Source organism: Chlorocebus sabaeus, chromosome 21 (genome assembly GCF_047675955.1).
Source record: "Chlorocebus sabaeus isolate Y175 chromosome 21, mChlSab1.0.hap1, whole genome shotgun sequence".
In the NCBI taxonomy this organism is placed as follows: domain Eukaryota; kingdom Metazoa; phylum Chordata; class Mammalia; order Primates; family Cercopithecidae; genus Chlorocebus; species Chlorocebus sabaeus.
Window position 1 is genome coordinate 94,410,303 of NC_132924.1, and position 26,961 is coordinate 94,437,263.

At 35.3% G+C, this 26,961-nt stretch overlaps 1 protein-coding gene across 2 annotated transcripts in view; it reads right to left on the minus strand.

Moving 5' to 3' along the window:
- The window catches only part of FAM3C (FAM3 metabolism regulating signaling molecule C), a 47,243-nt gene that overhangs the window by 8,765 nt on the left and 11,517 nt on the right, over positions 1-26,961 (minus strand). For both annotated transcript variants that reach the window (XM_007982729.3, XM_007982728.3), the window contains exons 2-8: positions 25,072-25,125; positions 21,063-21,167; positions 14,277-14,306; positions 13,464-13,587; positions 6,346-6,404; positions 5,140-5,190; positions 2,277-2,361 (exon numbers count right to left, since the gene is read on the minus strand). In XM_007982729.3, the coding sequence (XP_007980920.1) occupies positions 2,277-2,361; positions 5,140-5,190; positions 6,346-6,404; positions 13,464-13,587; positions 14,277-14,306; positions 21,063-21,167; positions 25,072-25,084 (467 nt within the window). In that variant the 5' untranslated portion in view covers positions 25,085-25,125. The remainder of the gene's footprint in view (positions 1-2,276; positions 2,362-5,139; positions 5,191-6,345; positions 6,405-13,463; positions 13,588-14,276; positions 14,307-21,062; positions 21,168-25,071; positions 25,126-26,961) is intronic.

The window sequence follows — 26,961 nt, forward strand, 5'->3', positions numbered from 1 at the left end:
TCTTCCAAAGCTGCTTTTGGTGCATTTAATGGGCACCAAAAAAATAGCAGTTAAAAAGTAAACATCATTCCTCCCCTAGTTCTTAGTTGTAGTTACAATTTATTGTTGGCATATTAGCAGATTAAGGGGAGCAATTCTGATTCCCCTCAGGTATAACAAAATAATGTGGTGAAAAAAGGAGGTCATGTTTATCAATTCAGAAAAGTGGGGTGTTTTCTTTTTAATGTTAAAACTTCAAATTTTACACGTAATAGCCTATTCTCTCAGCAAAAGCAAACAGCTACCTGTTTTCTGATGAGAGCCTAATTACATCGTGTTTCATTCTATTTAAATGGATGAAAATGCTTGAATAGGCAAGTTTTATGTTAACCTTCAATTTATGGATTTAATATATTCTTAGTTGAACCCGATAAAATGTACAATGTCAATGAAATTACTTCAGCTTACAATCATTTATAAAGTAGCACTGTTTTCTTCATGTAAATCTGTGATAATGTAGCTATAAAATAATACATTTATAAAAATCAATACACTAAAAAGACATGGCACATTTCTGTATAAATCTTGTCGTATTAAGGTTCTGTCAATTAAAATCTATAAAGGATGTTTTTTATCCTTGATAAGTCGTCTTAAGAAAAGTCAGAGAAAAAATTATTTTTTTCTAGAAAGAAGAACATTAAAGGGGATTTAATCTCAACCAGAGAGGCATGAAGTCCAATTACTTTTATAAAACAATTTTAAAATAATTGAAATAGTGTCTTTTTGGAACAGAGATAAATAGGTCAAGTGAATGGAACAGAACAGAAATTCCGGAGATAAAGCCACATCTACATAAGAACACAGGCATTGTATGCCATGGGGAAATTACAAATGGGTTTTTAAAAATACATGAAAACAGTAAAATCATTGGAAGAGAAAAATCTACTAAATATCTAATCTGGAGGTGGAAAAGTACTTCTCAAGTATACAAGTAGATCAGACTGATAGAAAAATACATAGACTATATAGGCAGGAGTCTAAAATTCTAAAATTCAAAAGGCACCCTACACTAACACAATTAAAAGCAAATAATGTACAATAAATATATTTCTTTTTACATTAGAAATGGTTAATATCCTTAAAACATAAAGGAGTCTTACAAGTCAATATAGGCCAAGTTGAATGGTCAAAAGACAATTACATAAAAGGGTAAAAAAAAAAAAAAAAAAAAAAACTTGCGAAAAAAATCCAATCTCAATAATAAAGGCATAGTAGACTAAGATACCGTTTCAAACTCTTAAAATAGAAACTTAAAAAAGTTAACAATCGGTGCCATGGAACTTCTGAGAAAAATATAAAATTGGTAAAAAATTTTTAAAAATCCATTTTTAAAAACATGTTGCACATCCTTTAATTGATCATTTCTACTTAAAAAAAAGTCTATCTTAAAGAAATAGATATGGACTGTTTAAACATTTCTAAGACAGTATATTTTGCTAAGTATGAAAATTGGAACTAGCCTGGGTCCAGCAATAGGCAGCCCATTAAACAGGTTATAAATCATGACATTTTAAAAACCAGACTAGGCAGGCATAAACATTTTTTATAAAGAATATTTACTAATAAGGGGAAATATTCACCACGTAAGTGAAGAGATGTGCTATAAATACTAGCATTCTAAATAGTTAAAGCCAAAAAAACATGTGTGTTAAGTCATCTGGAATGGAAACTAAAATATCATCAATGTTTACAGTGGGTAGTGAGATGGACTGGAACTTGGTCTCTTTGCGCTTTTCTGTATTTTCCACATTTTTACAACATATACTATTTTAAGAAAAAGTTAAAAAAGTATTATTTATTAAACTTATTTAAAATACAGTACACTTGTATCTTTGACAATTAGCTCAATTTCTTGAAATTTACCCTAATGACATACTAATAGGGAAACTTTGAAATAAAGGTGAGCCCACAACTGCTGATGAACCATAAAAATGCTACTGAAGAATATTAATGCCAGGAAAAACAATTTTAGAATGTTAAAAAGCAGAACATGAAAGCATAAAAAATGTTATATACGATGTGATTCTAATTTCATGACAATATATGTGTGATAAACATTTACATAGAAAACCAGGAAGGAGGCAAAGTAAAAAAAAAAAAATTGTTAAGTTGTGTTTATCTGGTAGTTTGATTACTTTGCTTTATGTTACAGATTTTTTTTTTTTATGAAAATGTATTGCTTTCATAATTACAAATTATAGCTCCAAAAAGTTCTGTAAAGTTTCAAGTTTACATACTTGGTTGCTCCATCATCATATGTTCCCATTAAAACTATTGTTCCATCTTGTATGGCCTTCAGAAACTCAATAAATGGTGCCACATCTGAAGAAAAAGAAAGGGTTGAGATTTTTAAAAAATGACTGAATAACTATCTTGATAATCTCTAAAAGTAATATTATAAAACATGAAGTATCTGTAAAGCAATAATTTCCAATGTAATCCAAAAGACAGACAAATCTTATTAAACGTTTAAAAACTGTTAAGTTTGTCCCTTAATATAATCCCAGCATCAACTTACAATTTCCCATTCCTGATTTATCCTGTGTCTTTTGTACTGATATTCCTGGGGCTAAGTGAAAAATACCATAGCAAAGTCATGTTAAAGCATGACTTATGAAGTAAGAAATTTAGAGATCTCTCAGATTTGAACGATTGAGATCCTGAAAAACCTTATTCTGGGTCCATGCATAAACTTAAGGAGTTTACGCATGGGAGGTTTCTGGACTCCCTAAGTGTACGTAAAATTGTTTGTATGGGCTGAGCACAGTGAATCACATCTGTAATCCCAGCACCTTGGGAGGTCAGGGCTGGGGCTCGCTTGAGCCCAGAAGCTTGAAACCGGCCTGGGCAATATAGTGAGACCTCATCTCAACAAAAACATTTAAAAATCAGCCGAGCTTAGTGGCATATGCCTGTAGTCCTAGCTACTCAGGAAGCTGAGGCAGGAGGACTGCTTTGAGGTCAAGAGGTAGAGGTTGCAGTGAGCTGAGATCACACCACTGCACTCCAGTCTGGGTGACACAGCAAGACCCTGTCTCAAAACAAAACAAAACAAAACAAAAAAACACACCCAAAACGAAAAAAAGCGTAACACTGTTTGTATAGGTACTTTACTAGAAAGAGGATACACAGCTTTTCTCCGATTCTCAACGATATCTGTAACTTTTAGAAAATCTAGAAATACATATACGCACAGATTTAAAGGATATTTTAGGTATATCACTTGCTATAAACTGGGAGAAGGAATATAGGTTAGGTAATCACTAAAAGCCAAACTAATTGTAGCAAATATTACAGTCACTACTCATTTTATCTACTGAATCAAAATCCACAGGACTCTAAAATAAACCACTTCAGTGACTATAAACTGTTGATGCCACATATTCTGAACATCTTGAACATCTTGAACTCTTTACAGTGTCAGGATTCCTTATAGCTCTGAAGTCTAATTCAACTCCAAAACTGGGTTACTTCAAATGTACTCAGTTTCTTTCCACAGCAAAGATTCCAAAGATTTTTGATAACTGATTATATTTCATAATAGCATTTTCAATTCAAAAAGATATAACAGGGCAGCTAACAAATTACTTCCACTGAAATGCAAAGGTGGCAATAAACTGCAACAATTTCCTAACTAGAAAAATGCTTCTAGCGGTAATTAATCTACCTGTGACAAGGGAAGTAGGGAATACCAGAGCTCCTGGTCACATGACTGATTTCAACAACAGCTTTCTAAGACTGTTTCTATCAACAAATTTTGGCAGGACCAATTTATGCCTTTAGAATCTAAAATTGATGGTCACATTTTAAGTTTATACAGCTTTGACAGCTATGCAATGTTGTCCTAACCTTATTTAAGAACAAAATAATATACGGCATCTTTTTTTTTTTGAGATGGAGTCTCACTCTGTCACCCAGGCTGGAGTGCAGTGGCATGATCTCGGCTCACCGCAACTTCTCCCTCCTTGGTTCAAGGGATTCTCCTGCTTCAGCCTCCCAAGTAGCTGGAACTAAAGGTGCATGCCACCACACCTAGCTAATTTTTGTATTTTTAGCAGAGACGGAGTTTCATCATGTTAGCCAGGATGGTCTCCATCTCCTGACCTGGTGATCTGCCTACCTCAGCCTCCCAAAGTGCTGGGATTACAGGCGTGAGTCACTGCATCCGGCTACATGGATCTTATTACAAGCTGAAGATATGTTAGAAAAGCTAAATTATCTGAGAACTCTTAACATGAATTTCAGGAAGCCTAATAGCTGTTGGCTTCTAGGGAATATATAAAAGGAATGGGGAGGTGCTGAGGAGATCCTCATACTGATAAATCTCCCAAATTACAGAATTGAAAGATAAACCAGTGTTGGCCTCCCTTCAAACTTGAGGAAAAAAACCCATCCTTCTGGGCAGCGATCTTCTTTGGGGTGCCAGTCCCTTGCCTCTGCATGCTGGTAACTTCTTCCCACTCCTTGTGGGACTTCCAAATATGGAAAGGGAAAATATCTGTGGATTGCTTTACATCCAGTCAACAAGAAAGAAAATTATATTTCTTCCCTCAAATATTCATCTACCTAAAAAATTAGCCACAAGTCAGAGGGTAGAACTGTGATGAATAATAGGATTGCTTTACTAAAACTGATAGTTTATCTTGTCTTTCTAATGCTCCTAGTTATGATATTTTTAAGACTGAAAAATCACATGTAAAAAAATAAATTCCCATCACTTAAGAATGCTTACATTGGTTATTCTGTTTTTTTGTTGTTGTTGTTGTTTTTTTAAATTTTAGACAGAAACCTAAAGGAGCCCCAAACTTTTGAATTGGTTGTCCTGTAGAAAACAAGATGAATTTTTTTTTTTAAATCTCAATTTTGATATTACTGTCTTCAATTACACACCACAAAAATTTTCTTCTAAGAAGAACAAAGTATATAAAACATGAATGATAACTTAAATACAGCCAGACACTTAGTGAACAGAAAGTAAGGGAAACAAAATGAACTAACACAAATAGCATCATCATTCTCTCATTAATGGACTACATTGTATTGAGGTGATTAAGTCAGTGCCAGCAAAAGAACACACAGTCATATGTTATTTACACTTACCTCCTCCCCACATGTCAAAATATTTAGTGTCTAATACTTCTCCTGTTTTTCCTAAAAGAGATTAAATTCATATCAAATTATGCATCTGAAATACATCATACACTGTAAAACCAATAATCTTATCCAATGATTGATGTGAATTCACTAGCAGAGAAGGAATTACTTTGAGAACAACTTAAAATCTGAATCATACACACCTGAAATATATTTTTAAAGAGTAATTTTTTAATACAACTTTCTCATTAATCTTTTAAGCCAAAGGATAAACAGAAGTTTATTACTGACTGTGGACCATTCCAATTCAGTTAGATATATGTCATCCTTGTTTCCATATTCTGTTAGTTTAAAATTACTCAAAAGTAAACCTTTTACAGAAAAGAAGTATCTCCTTGAATCAGATGCCATTTTCTACATTAAATCAGTTTTTACAATAAAATTTATATTAATTTGCTCTATAAAATGTATTTTTTGCTATTAATGAAATAGACAAATAGATGCTGAACCTTTTACCTAAGGAAATGAAGAAAGTAGAAACACAAAAATTTACCTCTTGTTGTGAAAGTAGTAAAACATATTTTTCTACACTATGAAACTACAGTGGTTTCTGACCATCCTATATATCTTATAACCATCCTACACAGCTTTATGGAATACTTATTGTACCAGAACAGAGAAGATCAATATGCAGTTAGGCTTTACTTCATGGTTTCAGGTTTTCAGATTTGATTTTGAAGGAAAATTTGAGATGTTCAGGATGCAATGAACTTATTCACACTAATGAAGCTATCAGAAGAATGTGGCCAATAATGAAAAATTACAATAAATTCTTATTCTTTGTTCCTTCGCCTACACCATTTAATAGTCCACTATCCTTTGTCATTTTACACACCTTTAATCCTGTTAACCTATCTTCCTATTATGTTAGGATTGCAAAATTCGAAGCAAGATTTTATCAATGTGATGCTAGACTGCTTGTTTTCTGACAATCTCATGGGAAGTTCTTGCATAGCAAGTTAGGATACTTTCAAGCAACACACTATAAATTCTTAGACACCAAGTCTCCACCTATAGATTTTTTGTGGGGCAGGGATGGGAGAGAGGGCTTTATCATCAAGAGCAGCACTTTCTAACCTGATCCTCTGATACTGCATTTTACTTCGGGACAGAAAAATGATTACATCCATAGGCTAAAATAATTGTTCTTACCGTTTGCCAAGGCAACATTGATCCCTCTTCCAACATTATTCTTAACACCACTCATTAAACTGAAGGGGGAGAAATTGAAATAAATTTAGAATTAAATATTGTACAATGACATATCAGAAAAATAAAATCTTGCAAAAAAGGTTAGGAATATTATACACATTTTCAATTGTTCAGTGCTGCAGAGGAAATTTAAAAGATCTCTACTAACTCAGAGAAGACAGTCTAATACTGAATAATTTTAAGGCAATGTCCTTGAATAATATTTCACAAATAGAAATATATATTAAAAAATATTAGGCCTGAAATAATAGACCATTTTTGTGCTGCACTGCTTCAGATTACTCTTAAAACATGTACATTAAGCACATATTCTGCCCCATTCTTCAGGTATCAAGCAAAAGATAATCTCCTTTCTGCTCTCTTCAATACCAGCATGACATGAAACAGAGGTGAGATACTATCCCCATCTTTTAAAATCTAAAAGCTAACAGAGTGAGGGAGCACTCTTTCCTGAATGTTTTACCTAATTGTGAACATTCTCCCAGTGATTATCACCGTAAAGTTCCTCCACACTAAGAAGAAATATTGCACTCATGAAATTACGGGATTGAATGACAGTCACTTACATGGTGACCACCTGAGATAACTGACTTCCACGGGCAGCTCTGACCACTAGACAAAGACAATGACACTGTAAAATGTAAGGTACCGGTGACACATTTGCTGGTTATCAGTTCAGTTTGTTCAATTGCTCAAATCAGAGTTATTAAACTAAAATTGTGAGTTCTTTTAACTCAAAATTTCAAGGTAATAGTAATACTCCCAGTGGTGTGCTGTTAAATATTTAACAACTGGTCTGTGTTTAGGAGAGAGAGGCAATATGCAAAATGTGACAACACGTGCACACACATGTCCATATACTGACAGAATCATATACACACATAGGCATATAATTTATTATAAACTACTGATACGAAGGATGTGTAGTGCACAATTTCACAAATAAAATCTACAATGTACTTTATTATAAATCTCAGTCAATTGATTCTCACAGAATGTTTTAGTTGATTTTTCAGACAACTCACATCAGCAGCTAAATTATGGTTGCAATTGATGAATGACCTCAGTTCTAACAAATGTTGGATCTATGCTAATGAGTAAGATAAAATAAAGAAAAACAAATAATGAAGATTCATGTTAAAACTCCACTTGCCTGTCAAGGATGACTGAATCAGATAATAAGTTTTCAAATACTGGAAGACTACTTCCTATATTTTTGGTGCTATCCACCATATAACAGATATAGATATGACATATTTTCCAATTTAATCTGCATAATATTTTCTCCCTCACTTGAAGACCTAAAGTCTAGAACTTGAGTCTGCAAACTTTTTCTGTAAAGAGAGAAAGCACTAAAGAAGCTATACGGAGATACACTCAAAAACACTATAAATAAATCAAAAGAAACACTTTTTTAAATGTTCATGTAACTCACAGGAAGGCAGGAAAAAGAGAAAATAAAAACAAATAATAAAATAGACTGAAACCCTCATATATTAATCATTATTATAAATGAAAATAGTTTCAACATACCAAATTAAGACAGAAATTGGCACAGTAAATTAAAACAGGAACCAACTACACACTGTCTACAAGAAACTCACTTTAAATATAACCATATAGGCAGTGGAAAGTAAAAGGGTAGAAAGAGATATATCATGCAAACATTAATCAAAAGAGAAATTACAACTCAATTATAAAGAAGCAACCCAATTTATCAACGGGCAAAGGGTTTGAATAGACATTTCTCCACAGAAGACATACAAATGGCCAATAAGCACACAAAAAGACGCTAGACATCACTAATCATCAGGCAAATGCAAATGAGATTTCGCTTCACACCTACTAGGCTGGCTATAATCAGTAAGTCAGATAATTACAAGTGTTGGCAAGGATGTGGAGAAATTGGAATCCTCATACACTGCTGGTGGAAATGCAAACAGATGCAGCCACTTTGGGAAACAATCTGGCAGTTCCTCAAATAATTAAACAGAGTTACCATCTGAAACAAAATCCACTCCCCGGGAGTATAAAGAAATAAAAACATATGTCCACATAAAATGTGTACATAAATGTTTCTGTAAATGTTATTCATTATAGTTAAAAAGTGGAAACAACTCAAATGTCTACCAACTAATGAATGGGTAAACAAAATGTGGTATGTCCATACAATGGAATATCATTCAGATATAAAGGAATGAAGTTCTGATACATGATATAACATGGAGGAAGACTGAAAACATTACGGTAAGAAGCCAATCACAAAAGACCAAATATTATATACCACTTATATGAACTGTCCAAAATAGGCAAATCTATAAACACAGAAAGTAAACTAATGGTTAACTTAGGGTTTGAGGGTGGAGAAGTGGGGCAGGACAAGAAAGGCATAGAAGGGTATTAGCTAAGGGGTACAGAGTTTCTTTCTGAGGTATAAAAATGTTCTAAAATTGACTGTGGCAGAGATTGCATATATCTGTGAATATACAAAGCCACTGAGTGTATAACATAAATCAGTGAAATGGACGGCATGTGAATTATATCTCAAAGCTGTTTAAAAGCACTAGTTCGGAGCACATACATTTAAAAAGTTCTATGCTTCATTACTTAACTATTGGCTCAGCTGCACCAAAGAGAAGTTTCAAAATGCATTGTTCTGTTTCCTTCAGAAATACATTCAATAAGTAAACTCTATCATTAAGAAGTAACTGCTGCGATTAACAGGTTAAGTGCCAGAGTGACTTTTCCAAGTAAAGATCATCTAGGAGTATGATGTTGCATTTTACAGACTGAAATCTACCATAAAGCAAAGAAATAAAGGTAACAAAGAAGCACAATGACATAGGCTTCCCACAAGAGGGCAGCAGCTTATCAATTTTTAAAAACTGAAATTCAAACAGAAAATCTCTAACAAATAAAAAAATCCACTGAGATTTAAAATGTATAAAGGTTAGTCACCCTTACTAACACAAGTTGAGATATTTTCTTTTATCCTTCATGAATATAAGGTGCCCCTCCCCACATCTCCAGGCAAAATTCTAAAGGAAATGATTATAATATCTGTAGAAATAATTGATATCTTCAAGTATGGTTTTGTTTCAAATAGCTACTCCATGTTGTAGTTACTATCTCTTAAGATGGTTAGTTTAAAGTAGGGCTTGGCAAACTATAGCTCACGAGCCAAATCCCGCCAACTGGTTTTTTTATTTGTTTTGTTTTACGACTCATGAGCTTAGAACAGTTTTTACATTTTTCAATGGTTACATTTTAAATGATTATATAAGTACCTATATAATAATCTTGATTTTACCTCTTTGCCCTCATAGCCAAAAACATCGATTCCTTGTTAAGAAAAAAAGAAAACCCTCAAAATAATCTCATATTCCTGCAGCAAACATTACCATTAAAATCAAAAGTAATGAATTATTCCTAACATCAAATTCATACAAATTGAAATCAAATGAATATATGCCTTAGATGAAAATTATAATTGAAACATAAGTCAGTTCTATGGGTGCTCTAACGAGAAAGAAAAAACCTGTATCCCAGCACTCTGGGAGGTGGACGTGGGAAGATTGCTTGAACCCAAGAGTTCAAGACAAGCTTGGGCAACAGAATGGGACCCCGTTTCCACAAAAATAGAAAAATTAGCTGCGTGTGGTGGTGTGCACCTTAGTCCCGGCTACTCAGAAGGTGGAGGTGGGAAGATCGCTTGAGTCCGGGCATTCAAAGTTGCAGTGACCTAAGATTGCATCACTGTACTCCAGCCTGGGCAACAGAATGAGACCCTGTCTCTAGGTAAAAAAGAAAAGAAAAAAAGTAAAGTAAAAAAAAAAGCTGCAATTACTGTTTCTGCTGACACCTTAGGTTCACACCTGCGATTTTCTATTTCTAACTGAGACATTTAAAACACATCTTAATCTCCATAATATATTTTGACTTAATCTACTTATGACCACCATCCTAATCATAATTATCATGTGTCTGTATCAGAGTTTCTCAAACCCGGCCTCTCATTTTAGGAGCCTGTTAATTCTTGTGGACCAGCTGACCTCTGCACTGAAAGATGTTTAACAGCATCTCTGGCCTCTACAAGGAGTACCTCCAAAGCTATGACAACCCAAAATTACAATGTCCCCTGGAGAACAACACTGCCCCCATTGAGACACAAGAATAGCAGTCTCCAAAATGAGTTACATGTCCTCAGAGCAGGTGCTCTGAAAATATTAAATTATCTGCCTATGTTATTTTTATTATCTACTTATGTATTTTAGTGAATGTATAAGCAATAAAGTCTGTTAGCAATAGGGAGGCAGTATCAAAGAGCTGTGGCAGTAACTGACAATGGCCTTCCAACTGTCCTCTCTATTCCACTTCCTTAATTATTTTACACAGTAGCCAGATAACTTTTCTCAACATAAATAAAATCACGACATGCCAGAATTTGAAATCCTTCCACAAGCTCTCAATGCACTCAGAAAAAAAGTCTCAACCCTTTACCTGCATGGCCTACAAGTTCCTATGCAGCCTGGCCCTAATTCACTTCTCTCCAGAGCTGCCCAATCTTAGGGCCTTCAAGCAGGCTCTTTCCTCCTGTCTAGGATGGTCTTCCTTTCTATCCCTCAGATCTCAGAATACACATCACTGTCTTGGAAACAGTTCCATAACCCTCGACCAAAGGTGGACACCTCTTTCCATCCACTCTTGCCAGTACTCATCACACCCTGCTGCCCTGAAGGGCTGGAGTCACAATTTGTTTGTTTGTCTCAAAAAAAAAAAAAAAAAAAAAATGTCTCGCTCTGTGGCCCAGGCTGGAGTGCAGTGGTGTGATCTTGGCGCACTGCAACCTCCACCTCCCAGGTTCAAGCGATTCTTGTGCCTCAGCCTCCCGAGTAGCTAGGATTACAGGCATGTGCCACCATGCCTGGCTAATTTTTGTATTTTAGTAGAGATGGGGTTTCACCATGTTGGCCAGGCTGGTCTCAAACTCCTGACCTCAGGTGATCCACTCGCTTCGGCCTCCTAAAGTGCTGGGATTACAGGCGTGAGCCACCGCAACTGGCCTGGTGTCACAATTTATAAGTACATATTTGTTAAACATTTGTCACCCCTACTAAACTGTAAGTTCCATAACAGGAGGGATTATGCTCAAAAATACTTGCTGAACAGGTGAATAAATGACTCTCAAAAAACTTAAAGACTCTTTCTTTGGACTTTAACCTGAGACTTGGGTATAAAATCCCACCAAATATTTAATCTCTCAAGGTAATGGCAGAATGGTTCCTGAAATAAGGATGGATAGGTGGCCTGCCTCATTTAATGGTTAAAGAAACTGAAACACAAATGCTACATGACATGCCCACCATGCTAGAAACAAATTCTCTGGCTCTAAGCCCAGTATGTATTTTACCAAGCTCCACTGTCTACACACTGTTCTCTTTTCGACCTTAGATCTTTAGCTGTTCAACTTTAGGTTGAGGGATAGAGAATAGTTTCTAAGACAGTGAAGTGTACTCTGAGAACCAAAGGACAAGAAGGAAGACAACCAGGTGAAGAGTGAGGAAAGACCATCCTAGACAGAAAAGCATGCTCCAAGGTCCCAAGATCAAGAAGATCTGGAGAGAAGTGAATAAGGGTCAGGACACATAGGAACTTGTAGGCCATGTGAGTAAACAGTTGAGCTTTTTTTCTGAGTGTGTTTTGTTGTTTACAGTTTTAATCTGTGAATTAAAAACCTGCTAGTGAAAATAGTCTGATCTCTTCTTCTCTGAACTAAAATTTACATGCATCAAGGGGGCAGAATAGATGTCCAAGGTCATCTATGGGTTAGGTATTCTAAAAGAACTTTGTTTCTGTTATTTAGAATCAAATTTGGGGTCTATTTAACCAAACAAGATAAAAAGTGGAAATGAGAATGTTTTCAAAAACCTACAAACTTCTAAAATGTAAGTGCCTTATTACATGTCAGTAAAACAGGACTATTCTAATGAGAAACCAGAAGACATATGGATTAACAATAAATCATCATTAGAATACGGGAAAATAAAGGAAATCAGTACAGACCTTAAAAGATCATCTAGCTCAAGCCCTTAATTTTACAAGAAAACTGTTGTCCCATGAGGCTCAATAAACTTCTTACAGCTAACTACCTGCAAAGGAGGCTAGGATAAAAATTTAAGAGCTTCTATATTAAAAGAAGAGGCACATAAACAGCCAGGAGAAGCTGCCTAGGTCTCCTCTCTGCTATAAAATTATCTCTTTATTCTATATAATTAGTGACAAATTTATTATTTTATATTAAGTTTAAACAAGCTCCCATGTCTAGTTTTCTAGGCAATAGCATATTAAAAGCAACCAACTAAAAGTAGGGTTTGCAATTTCAGCAGCAGGAACTTGCAAGGAGCAGCTGACACTGAGGTAGGATACTAAAAATCCTAAAAACCATCCTTTAGAAAGCATTTCAACATAGGAAACCATTCAGCTTAGAGGCAAGCAGTTTGTACTGCAATGGAATTGAGGCCATTTCACACTTCAACAAGCAGCACTCAAATATTTTAAATGAAAGATGTTGGTTTATAAGAGAATGCATTCATTGTCCAGGCTAATGTTGCAAACAGGATTTTTGCCATGATGAAAATGCTCTCTCTGTTGTTCCATTTGGTGACCGTGAGCCACATGTGGCCACTGAACACCTGAAATGTGGTGATGGATATCAAGGAACTGAACTTTTTAGTTAAGTGAATTAACTTTCTTCCTAATATTTAAGGATCAAAATTAAATAGCCACCTGTGTTTTGTTGCTAGTAAATGGAACAGTGCAGATCTAGAGAATTCACTCAGAGGAAATCTCTTATCTCTATCAAGCCAAATAACTGTTATTAAAATTTAAGAACTTTAAGGCCCCTTGAATTCATGAGAAAAAAACTGTATAATAAAAACTGAAATCACTTTCCATTAATAAAGTATGCCTAATACATTTTCAAAATATCCATTAAACTCAGGTTCAACTGGCTGTAATTTAATAGCACACCTTAGAGTCTCAAGTCACCAAATACTTACACATTATCTTCCAGGCAGATTTTGGGTCCCACCACGTTGGCTGCTCCACTTGCCATTTTAAAAGCAAAATGTTTCTCAGGGCAAGCTTTTGAGATCCCACACTTATATCTGGGAGGCTTTGTAGCTTTGGGGGAGAAAATATGATTTCTTTTTAAAGAAAACAAATTAATAGACTTTCTCACACTTTATTTCAAATCTCAAACCACAAAGGGCATTATGTAAAACATCAAAATACACATATATTAAATTACAAGCTAATTTTTTCCCCTGAGGGTTTCAAAGAACCTCAAATTTTTTTTTTTTTAAAAAAACAGCAACAAAAAAGCCCACAACAGACACCAGAACTTCCTAGGAAACAAACTAATAATGGGCGTAAATGGGTCAAGTAATACGAACTTCATTAGGGTAAATATATTTTATCTAACTGTGAGTTTATTTTTAAATGTCAGGATGTGGGAGGTTCTGAATGTTACTTTGCACTTCTAGTCCATATATGCACAAAAAATCATCACCTCTAGGATCATTACAAAGAGCCTAATGTTTCATTGGCTACCTGCCCATGTACAGTATTGTCTCTTACTCCTCACACCAATTTCTGTACTTATAATAATGGAGCTGAGAAACACAAAATATCCATCATGAATAATTACCAAAAATATTTGGGCTGTCCAATCAAATGGCATCCTTGTAACTTTAAAAAGCCACTTCTAAATCAGTTTTTCCTCACACTGAAATACTGACACTTTGAATATAAGCTCTCATATTCCTAAGGCAGAATAAATCATACATAAAAAATTGAGATGAAATACTTACAACGTGCAGCTGTGTCCAATGCTGATCTTGCTGAAAAAAAAAATTACTTTTGTTAGAAGGAATTAGCCTATTGGCAAGTATCCACTTTTAAAATATATTTAGGCACACAAAAATAAGTGTTCAAATAATCATTCAGTATACAATAAAACATGAATATCACTTCTTAAGAAAAAGTGAGAAAGTAACTTCACCCTGTACATTCATTATAAACTATTAAATAATTATGGAGGGTAGTATTTTATTACTGATGAAACATTTTATTTTTCCCTTTCCATTTTATTTTGAATTTTATTTACTATGAATTTAAATTTCAATCAGGAAGTTACTCTACAAACTTACCTTTCAATGTTTATGAACTTAAATGTGGTGAATACGATGGTGTTTAAAAGTTGTTGCTGCTGGATGGTGTTGTGAAGATATGCAAAAGCCCCAGAGAATATACAGGAACCTATCTTAGTGGTGAGGTCAGGAGATTGCGAGGGCCAGGGAGGGGGATGGGGAAGGTCACTACTAAAAGATTTATAACTTATCAGATCAAGGAAACCATGAAGTCAAATCTTATCTTGAATGTAGTAGTTCTTAACCTGACCATCTATCATAATTATAGTTAGGGCTTTTTAAAAGCACTAACATCTGATCCCAGCCCAAGAGATTATAACTCAGATCATCAAAGTACCGTGGACAGCCATTTCCTGATTTGACTAATAAGTATGCAGTGTGATAAATCTTAACCAGCTGTCTTGCTATAAATAGTCACACAGTTTTAGTTCTGTACTATTTTAGATAATTGTGAATTTCCTGTAGGTCCAATACTCAAACTGGTAAGCTGAAAGTTAAAAGACTGTATTGAAATGTTTAAAAAGAGGAAAATGACCAAGTAAATAAAAGTTCATTAACTCAATAGAACACTCAGTAGATTATGCACTATTAAAGTCATAAAGGTAATAAAACATTGAAAAAGCTTAATGCCCAGAACAAAGCAGAAAACAAACCTTATCTACACTCAGTTTGGGGGAAAAAAAAAACTTTACTGGGATACAATTTCAGAAAATCAGTTTTTTAATCATCACGCTTTTAAGTAAATAACATCACCTCCATTTAATTTGTGTAAGAGTAAGAAGAGTACATGCTTTAAGGTGAAGAAACTCCTGTGAAAGACTTCTTTCCAGAAGAAAGCTCATTTTTATCCAATACACATCAAAATCAAAAGCCCTGTACTAAGTCTGCAATTCTGAAAATATTAGCATCCGGTGGCCAAACAGGTACATTAATTTTCATAAACAGCTGTCCAAGTATAGAATACAAGCACAACATACAAACACCAAAATCCCTCCTATCCTACAATTTTTTCCCCTCAAACTACACTGATAGCTTTAATCCTTAATTTCTTTCTGCATATACATTTAACTGCAAGGAACAATAATAAACATTTGTTATTGCATTTCATCAATGAATGTCTTTCAGTAAGTCGGGCTAATGAATCAGAACTATTTTGTACTTTAGTTTTTAATAATGTCTCAAGTAATTTATGTATACACTATATATCAATGGTTTAAATCTGAAAAGGTGAAAATAAATTCAATAGAACATTAAGTACTTATGGCCAGGCATGGTGGCTCACGCCTGTAATCCCAGCACGCTGGGAGGCCGAGGAGGGCGGATCATGAGCTCAGGCGATCGAGACCATCCTGGCTAACACAGTGAAACCCCATCTCTACTAAAAATACAAAAACAAATTAGCCGGGCGTGGTGGCGGGTGCCTGCAGTCCCAGCTACCCAGGAGGCTGAGGCAGAAGAATGGCATGAACCCGGGAGGAGAAGCTTGCAGTGAGCAGAGATTGCGCCACTGCACTCCAGCCTGGGCAACAGAGTGAGACTCCATCTCAAAAAAAAAAAGAAAAAAAAAGAACATTAAGTACTTACTGCAGCAATATAGACAAAAATAATTTGGACTGTATTCAGTTCATTTACTAGCTAAGTATTCATACTGAAAACAAACACTACATTAACCCACAATCTGAATAAGATTGGTGAATTGTATCCGTGTTGATGTCCTGATTGTGACAGTATATTATAGTTTTGTAAGATATTACCAATGGGAGAAAACGAGTAAACGGTATGCACCATCTCTCTGTATATTCAAATGGATTTGTAAAAGATAATACAATTATCTTAAAATAAAGGTTCACAAAAAATTGTTTTTAAAATTCATAATCGACACTAGTAATTTCAACTACTAATTGTGGGAAAAACTGTCATTCTTCCTTTCTACAAATGTGTTTTATTTTTCTAAAATAATATATACAATAAACATAAATCTACATAATTTATAGAACTGTCAAGTAAGTTATCAAATGGAAAACTAATCACCAAAAGAACTGTTTTTAATCTTATGGGTCCTTAAGATAATGATTATAGCAAGAATCCTCCTACTGGATTAAACATGTTACCCTTTCATATACTAAGATGCTACACAAATGACACAGATAACCATATATCCATCATCCCTAAGATAGTCTGAAATGAGAATTAAAATAAAACCACACAGTTAAATTTTGGCTAATTCAATAGATTGGCAACTAGTAAGGTTACAAAGTACTACACTTCAGTTTTGAAATGAAAATAACCATCTGCCCTAATAATGTCTAAATCAAATAGTTAAAATGCACACAAAAACACTTGCAGGTTCTCAACATCAGGAAAAATCAAAAAATAAAAAGTAGGAGATTAAAGTAGCTCAACGTCTGTTCACAGGTGACCACCAGTGATTTTCCAACTAATACAGCTTTATGTGAATCCCACTTTGGAAATATTCCTTTCCATGTAGAAATCCTAATTCTCTGTTACCTACATTTATTTTCACTCAATCAGCATTTACCATCTGCAGCATCCAGTGCTAGATGCCGGGTGAAGCACCAAAAGATCGCCTTTAAGACTCACTCTTGGGTGAAGGGAGACAGGCACAGGAAAAAGAGGAAAAAAAGAAAAAAAAAAAATTATATAATGCAAGGCAGATTAAAATCAGTGCCAAACTGAAATATAACTACTATGCAATTAGAAAAAATGTTCAGAAAAAAGGAGCAATATATTCTTAAAGAGGGAGGTTCAAACACAATTTATTCCAAAGAAGGGGAATTAATGCAAAGTTCTAAAAAATGAGAAAGATGTGCAGGGTGAGGAACCAGGACGAGCAAAGGCCAGGGTAGAAAGGACAGGAGGGGATTTGAAGCTGTATGCAGACTGGCACAACAGTGTGACCCACGCAGGAAGGAGGGGTGAAGAACAGCTGAGAAAGGCAGGCTGGGGGATTTGGTTGCCACCCTAAGTAAGGAGTTTGGACTTTATCCTCTAGTAACTGGAAATACTAAAGATTGCTGAGTTTTAGGAAAATGGCTCTGAAAGTGGCGAGATAGGCAGATATCAGAGATGAGAAAAGACATAGGAACATCATTATGATGTTCATAAAAACAGTCCAGATTAGAGATGAAGATCCAAACGGGGCCAAAGATGGGGGACAAAGGATGAGGACAGACATGACTGGTATCACCGGAGAGGAACCACCAGCTGCATGTGCACAGTGAATATACCACACTGTAGCTTCACCCAGCCTTCTCTTCAATCTTCTAAAAACAGGGGGTCTTTTCCCATGTAACTTCTATTTGTTCCAATGGTCCCACTGCCTCCCTTCTCCCAAACATCCTCCTTTCCTTGCTGGTTCAGTCTCTTGGTGTTCATTTGTCCTTCACTGAACTTTCACCCAAGGCCTATAGACAAGTGAAAGCCTATTACTCTAAAAAAGAAAAATACGTGCAACCTGCTTTTGAGTCAGACTACCATCTCATAAGCTTCTTCTCTTACCATCAACATGTCTTAGAAGAATTAACTATCCACACTGCTTCCAAAGCCACATGGAACAAGTCCTCTGTGCCTTCGATATGGTTTCCACACCATCACTCAATTGAAACCAGATGTGCTCTCAAAGGCCACCAGGCTGGCCACTATGTAGTAATACAAGTACACAGACCAGAACAAGTAAAGTAATATCTCACTATACTTTGCAATAACTACTTTTACGCTGGAACCTGGATGCTTCATTTTAGGATGTGTGCTGAAAAACAAACAAGTTTAGGAGGAAAATAACCAGTTTATCAAGAGAAATGGCTGAAAGGGAGGATTCCATTACTGGAAAGGATGAAAACTTGTAAAGGAAGGTCTGGCAGACAATGACTACGATGTAACTGAGGGATCACTGATGAAGAAGGGGCTCTAGCTGGCAGAGACAAGATCAGTGAACTGAAATTACTTGGGAGTACAAAAGGCAGAATTCAGTGCAATATAGGTTAAGTATCCCTTATCCAAAATGCTTAGGACCAGAAGTATTTTGGATATGGGATTTTTTCAGATTTTAGAATATTTGCATCATACTTACCAGTTGAGCATCTCTAATCCGAAAATCTGAAATCTAAACTGCTCCAAAGAGCATTTTCTTTTGAGTGTCATGTTGATGTTCAAAAAGTTTCAGATTCTAGAGCATTTCAGATTTTGAATTTTCTGATTAGGGATGTTCAACCTGCACAAGAGAGTACTTTTAAGGAGTTCTGTAAGAAAAGTCACCTGAAAAGGTTTATGCCAAAACTGAAGACTACATATCAGAATTGGCCAAAGCCTTGATACTCAGTATGCAATCCATGGATAGGGATCTCAACATCACGTTGGAGCTGTCAGAAGTGCAGAATCTCAGGCCCCACTCCAGACACCAACTCAGAAACCTGCATTTACCAAGATTCTCTGGAGATTCTTGTGGAATTAAAGTTTGAGAAAAACTGGAATAACAGTCTTGAGACTAAATGTGAAAGGGAGTGATATGGTTTGGGTGTGTCCCCACCAAATCTCATCTTGAAATGTAGTTCCCATAATCCCTATGTGTCATGGGAGGGACCTGGTGGGAGATAATTGAATCCTGGGGGAAATTACCTCCATGCTATTCTCACAATAGTGAGTTCTCACAGGATCTGATGGTTTTATAAGGGACTTTCCCCTTGCTTCACTCTGCACTTCTCCTTTCCGCCACCAATAACAACATGTTTGCTACCCTTCTGCCATGATTGTAAGTTTCCTGAGGCCTCCCCAGCCCTGCAGAACTGTCAGACAATTAAACCTCTTTCCTTTATAAATAACCTAGTCTGGCGTATTTCTTCACAGAAGCATGAGAACCTAATACGGAAACTGAATTAAGTCTTGGGGATTTTTCTTTTCAAATATGAATTTATGGAAAGCAAAAATCAGTAGTCCAGAGATCTCAGTTCTTTCATTTGACTTCTGCCTACTAGATCAAAATATGGTTTCTAGGGTTTACAGTCTCACTTTTCATGCTTAATTATTTAATATTATAAGCAACAATTTAGTCATAGTTTACTCAATGTAGGTACAAGGATCTATGAAGAATCTCATGGTTTCTCTAGCTTCAATAATAAAAGTCTACAAAAACAGTTTCCAGAAGAGATTCAGAATTATAGTCAGGTGCTGCCTAATGACATTTCAGTCAACGACAGACCATACAAAGAGTGGTAGTGCCATCAGATTATAGTACTGCCTTTTTACTGTACCTTTTCCAAGTTCAGATACATACTTACCATTGTGTTCAACTGCCTACAGAATTCCATACAGTAACATGCTGTACAGGTTTGTAGCCTACGAGGAACAGGTTATACAATGTAGCCAAGGTGTGCGGTAGTCTATACCATCTAGATTTGTGTAAGTATACTCTATGATGTTCTCACAGTGACAAAAATCACCTAATGATGCATTTTTCAGAATGTATCCCCATATTAGGTGACGCATGACTGTAATCTTATGTAGCGCCTTGGTTAAATAATTGTTTTCCACTTTAATATGTCAAAATTAAATTCTATTGTTCAGTTTCATAATGGTATATTTATAGAAAAGAAATGCATACTTGGCAATTATTTGAGATTTAATAAGATACACACAATCTTCTACAATAGCACTATGTATAACTGGTTCATCTGAAAACATTTCAAATGTTATTTTATGAATGTAAGGATTCTGTTAAAAAACTGGGTTAAGGTACCTTATAACGGTACATTTATAGTATGGCAACATTAAATGAGTGGGTTAGAAAAAAAATGCCACAGAGGGAAAATAAGGGTAAGAAAGCACCACGGATTTCTTTCTTTTTTTTTTTTAAGAGATGAGGTTTTACTCTGTCACCCAGGCTGGATTGCAGTGTGGCATGATCATAGCTCACTGCAGCCTGGAACCCCTGGGCTCAAGTGATCCTCCCACCTTAGCCTCCCGAATAGCTGGAATTACAGGTGCAAGCCACCACAGCCAGCTGTAAGATGGATTTCTATGGCTGGTATCTAAAATGCATTACTGTGACTCCTAATCATATGGTTAGCTGAGGGCTAGATTTGGCTTCAAGTTTTCTAGCAGCCAACTCAAACAGGAAAACAATTTAAGCCTGGAGGTATTTTATGTTTTAGAATGTGTACTTAGAATGCCATGATTAATGCCCCTAAAAATGTGTAAAATAGACTCATTACATACATTCAAAATGTTGAATAGAAAGAAGATTCATGTTTTATACTAAATTAATTCCAAGATATCTTATTATATACTGTAAAATATTCTAACAAATCACATTTATGGATATGTAACAATTACATTTCCTTTTCTAGCACTGAGTGACTCAGTGCTGATAACTGATAAAACTTTAGGCCACATCAAAAATAAGATTTAAGAAAGCAACCAAATAAAACTTACCAAATAGATTTCCTAAACTTGCATCCATTTTTATTTCAAATACTTGAGAAATAACATAAAATGTCAGTAAAAACACTGCCACAGCTACCACCAATTTTGCAGCACCTAAAAGGCAGAAATATTTCAGCATAACTTTGTAAGTCCACAGAACTTTTATTCTGCATTTCTATGAAAAATGTTTATAAATTTTTTTAAGGTTAATAAATTTCTACTTTGTATCTATTAGATCTTAATTTTACATGAGATACACAAAAATTATACAAACAATTCATCAAGATAAAGAATTTTCCTGACTAAAGATTTCTCAGATTTTCTAGCTATCTAGACAAAGGACTGCTTGAACCATCTGCCTAGTTTTACATGCAAAAAAATTACCTACCAGTTGCTGACAACAAAAACGTGTCATGACTAATGGACCACCACCAAGTTTGTTGAATGGCAGATTCCTTATCCTTCACAAAAATAAGGAGCAATACTATATAGGATTTTTCAAAAACAGTGGACCTTCTGGGGATGCTAAGGCCACAATGTCCACTAAGCAAGGAATTCTCGAGTGACATGTTACAGATTTATTGTCCTATCACTAACCAACACATTTCCTGGAGCTACGTAGGCCCTCCTGGTATGGTGATCAACAAAGCCTTCCTCTTCATACTTAACACTTTAGTACCTTAAGACAGGCCTTCTCCATTCCTGCAGGATATAATTTGGTACCTATTACATATGCTTCATAACACGGTTACACGGAAAGCTCCAAGTGGGCAGACTCTTCAATGAAGTTATGATGCTCAGAAAGCCACCGCTTCTCACAGCCTACTCATTTCTGTTTAGAAACACTCTACTGATGACTATGTGGGGAGTGGGGCAGGGAGCATGTAGAAAATCTCTGCGTCTTCCTCTCAAATTAGCTGTGAACCTAAAACTGCTCTAAAAATAATAAAGTCTTAAAAAATCCAAAAGCGGCACTATTAATGTAGAAATGAAAGAGCAATGAGGAAGTCTAACTATAATACTAGTCAATCCCTGCCTCCCTTTTCCATTTCCTACCTTGTCCCCTCCAAAATCTGCTTCCTATTTTCAAGAGCAACTTACAAGTTGCCTATATTTTTAGTGTATAAGAGAGCAAAATTCTGTTAGGCTTTGAACTCTTCTCCCCAGGATCTAGCAGAGTGCACTGTATACAGTAACGCTATCAACAACTGTTTGCTAGTAGATAAATGGTAACAGGTGGCATAGTCCTTCTTGATCATTTAAGACTAAGACCAAGAGCTCAAAAATTACATGTCACATGACAGTCTTAACATCTTATTTTCTAGCAATCATAGGCACATGCAACCAGAGATAACTTTTCCCTGTTCCATAAAACAATCATATGATCACTTCATTGTTCAAAACTGAAAAATTAAAGTACCAAGATAACACAAACATTCTAAATTCTACACCAAGCTAAATGTAAGCTTACATGAAAAAAAGCTATATACAGCAGCATGGATGAAGCTGGAGGTCATTACACTAAACAAACTAACACAGGAACAGAAAACCAAATAGCGCATGTTCTCATTTATAAGCAAAAGCTAAACACTGAGAAAGGAACATATAAACATAAAGAAGGGAACAATAGACTCTGGGGACTACTTGAGGGTGAAGGGTGGGAAGAGGATAAGATCAAAAAACTACCTATCAGGTACTATGCTTACTACCTGGATGATGAAATAATCTGTACACCAAATCCCTGTGACACTCAATTTATTTTAGCTAGATAACAAACCTGTACATGTACCCTTGAGCCTAAAAGTTTTAAAAAAGCTATATACGAACATTTTTTATATATATATATAAAATACTCACATACACCGTTTATTGTCTTCTGTAGAACTAATTGCTTTATAAGTATAATCTCATTTACATAGCGTTTCAAGGCATTATTTTCCTTTCACAAATAAGGAAAACAGGGCTAAAATTTTACATCATTTGCCTAAGGTCACATAACTAGTCAGCAGCAACACTAAGTCTTAAACCAAGACCTATTCACTTATACTGAACCATCAGAGGAACTAGGAGGAAAGAAAAGCTATAAGGGAGACAAAAGTTAGAGGTGGAGAAACTAGCAGAGTCTCCATGGGGTTAGAGTTCTGGAACTTCTGTTATAGAGATGGCCCCCAAAGCTGGCCTGAGTCCAGAACCAGCACCCCATTCTGGACTTGATGGAGCCTAACCATACCAACCACAATTCCCATTCTTAGTTTTCCATAAGATTCCCTCTTCCTCCTAGTTACAGACGGCACTATTCTGAGTGTGTTCCAGTTTTTCACAGGCCAAAAAGTACAAACTGCAGACATTCATGCCTCACTGTAAGAAGAATGGCTATGAAGATATTTAAAAGCAATCAGATTTAAAAAAAAAAAAAAATTAGAAGAGATTAATTAGTTAAAAGCAATAAACTAATATCTAATTATCCTTATTCATTCATTCAAGGCAGTTCCCTCAAGACCTATACTAGGAACAGTGCCAAACACAAAATAAGCACTCAGTGAATAATTACTCATCAATTAACTCGGGAATTGTCAGAATCAGAGAAACGGACTAAATGACAAACTTAATTTCAAATAACATGAATTTAAAATTATGTGAGAAACAGTTACTTTATTTCAAATTGCCATGCTTAATGTACTTTAAAAATCATCTGGAGACATGAAATCATAAACAGTAAGTCCTGCTGTACTCAAACAACAACCCCCCCCCACACACATACACGACATAAAAAGACATTGCAACACATTTAAACCACAAACAAGCTCTTCGTTTCTGAGAATATTTTTCTTCAACAATTGTACAGTTACATTTTAAAAAATGCTTTATAATTTCACAAGAGATTCAGTTTTTCAAGTTTCTACAAAAGCATTTGTAACAGCCCTCAGTTATGTTTAATAATCATGATGTTTAATCAATTGCACCTGATTCTACACAATTATGACCACAGTATGAAGACTGGTTTGTTCACCCAGCTTGACTTTAGGCATTTCTAAGAGATGCTCCTTTAGGAAAATAATTGGTTTGCTGGTGAGATGATAACTAAGAAAAAAATTAATTATCTTGATTTTGAGAAATTACAAGTTACCTATGTTGGGCACAAGCTTAGTAGAAATTTCCATGTAAAGTATGCATTTCTTCTAGGGCTTTGGTTGATGGGAAGGGTGGTGAAAAACAGACTTATTTTTACTACACACACAGGAAGAGGTCATCAGCCCCTCCAGTTATTTATAAATGTATCTTTTTAGAATATTTAAATATAACTACCTTAATACATGAACATCTAATGGTGTTTTTCAATTTTCTCAATATGCTGCTTAATAAACAGATTAAAGTTCTTACACATAATTTCACCTATGCAGATTAAACTTGAACAAATACTGAGCAAAAACATGTATTTTATCGAATCCTTCACACACATCTTAAGTACATACATGAGGGACAATTAAACTTTAAAACTTTATAACTTATTTTTCTCAAGAAGCTAGAACATAGCAAAAACAAAAATCAGTTTCCCTAGGTTGTCAAACCATTCTTTATACAGGCGTTATATATAGCATATGGATTTTTTTTTTTCAGATTTCAGAATATTTGCATCAAACTTACCAGTTGAACATCCCAAATCTGAAAATCTGAAACCCTAAATACTCAAACGAGCATTTCCTTTGAGCATCATGTTTTGCTGCTCATAAAGTTTTGGATTTAGGAGCATTTCAGATTTTCAGATTTAAGATGCTCAACGTGTAATTTCAACAAAAGACTTGAACAACAACAACAAAACACTTAAGTAGTATTGACTAAATGTCCAATTTGTGATTTGCCAACTACCTAAAAATGAAGGGCTGGATGATTTAGTTTATTATATTTCAGTTTAACTTTCTCAATATGGAGAAAGATTATTTAACATCTCCTTCAGTCATTCTTTAACAAACAGGTTACACAAAAAGTACAATTACTTCTACTAAATTAAATATCTTACCTGCTACCCTCATGTTTGGTTTTTCAGTCTATGGCACTTGTCATTAATATGCTCCTAAAACAAAACAAAAAGCAAATATCATTAACTCTAGAACAAACATTCCTCCTTAGATTGAGTTTGAAATGGGGCATATAAACTAGTAAATTTTATGACATTTCTAAGTACTATGCCAACATTGGCATTTAAAAAAAAAAAAAAAATCTCATCACTGGGCCTGTCTCCTTCCACTGGACCATAAGACCTCAAGGAGGTCTGTCCTATCCTTCTGTGTTCTCAGCTCTCTAACTGAATGACCAAAGATTAAAAGTGTGTTATCAAGCTTGTGAATAGAAGAGAATGCCTTCTCACTCTCATGGATTATGCATCGGTAAGAAACTTTTGATATTCAGCTCCAAACCTTCAGTTTGCAGATGATGTCCAAAGAGGTTATGCTGCTTATCCAGTTGTGGAACAAATTATTTGTAGACATCGGGCTAGAATTAGGTCAGCTGGCTCACTCCAGTACAAGATGCCGCTTCAGTTTTGATATGACACAATTCAAGTGCCACTACCATAAGCATTTACAGCAAGGGTTTCCTATTTCAATACCAGGGACCTCTTCATGTTTTTCAATTTAAGTTTGTAAAATAATATGTTAAGAAGTACAGAATTGCAATTGTAAATATCCCAGCAATTATCATGATTGATAGAGTAATCAAATGAATCAACTGTTCTTTCATATTATTGTAATATCAACAAGAAACAGATGCTGGAAAAAAAAATCTGTATGTGCATGGGTGTTTTCCTCCTAAGAAATAACTCAAGATAGGTGACATTTTGAAAAGAAAATGAAAAAATAAGTAAGTTTGATAAGAAAGCCACCTTCAAGTTTAGCTGGAGAGCTTCCACAGTCAACTCAATCTATTGTAAAGGAATGGAATTCAAAAGGAAATTTTGATGGATGAATCACATTTGCCAGCAGTACATCTCTCTCTATTTTAGATTGTATTTTGATATTTATGTTTCAATATTGTTGCCTGACCTAGCAATTCACAGAATGTGTCAAGAAAATAATAATAATGGCACATCCCTGAAGGACACTGAAAAGAAGTGAGACGTGCACTTTTTTTATTCACTGGACTAGGCAGGTGGGCTTCCAGGGGGCTCTGGGGGGCGGGGGAGTCTGGACAGCACCCAGAAGTCCAATGCTCTTAGGCTAGCTCTCTTTCTTCTGCACAACATACCATAAAGAAAAAATGACACTTAAACTGAGTTGTGCGTTACTGATTTCCTTTGTTAATTATCTGAACACCTTCCACATAATAGAAAAAGTCAATGTTATATATCTATTTTAACTACTTAGCCACAGGCTAGGAAAATACTAAAAGGAAACAAGGTACCGAAGTATGCACAAACCATCACATAAAAGCAGAAAAAAAAAAACCTCAGCTTTTTAAATGAAAACCCCAACTGGTTATAAATCCTCTGTTGGCTTCTGGCAAAATTGAACTCAGCTTTCACAACACATACATGCTTTTCCTGCCAGCTAACATTCCAGAATAACTTCACTCTTATCTGAGTGTGACCTAGGAAAATTTCTTTGAAAGTGTGATAAGAAGTTACACACCAGGTACTTTATGTTCTGTTTCACTGTTTCCATGGTCTGCTCAGGTCACACCTTATGGCGGCTGCTGCATGTACCCGCCACCTATTTGTATCTCCCAACAAGCCTGGGTCTAAACTCATCCCTAAGACCACAATATAAGCAATGATGATTGTCTAGCTGAATACAACTGTTCTCAGTTAAAATTTCTCAGATAATTCACATTTAGTAAAATTTCTAAATTAAAATCTCATCAAATTAAATCTCAGTCATAACATGCCGCAATTAATTTCCTTAAGAGCAAATTA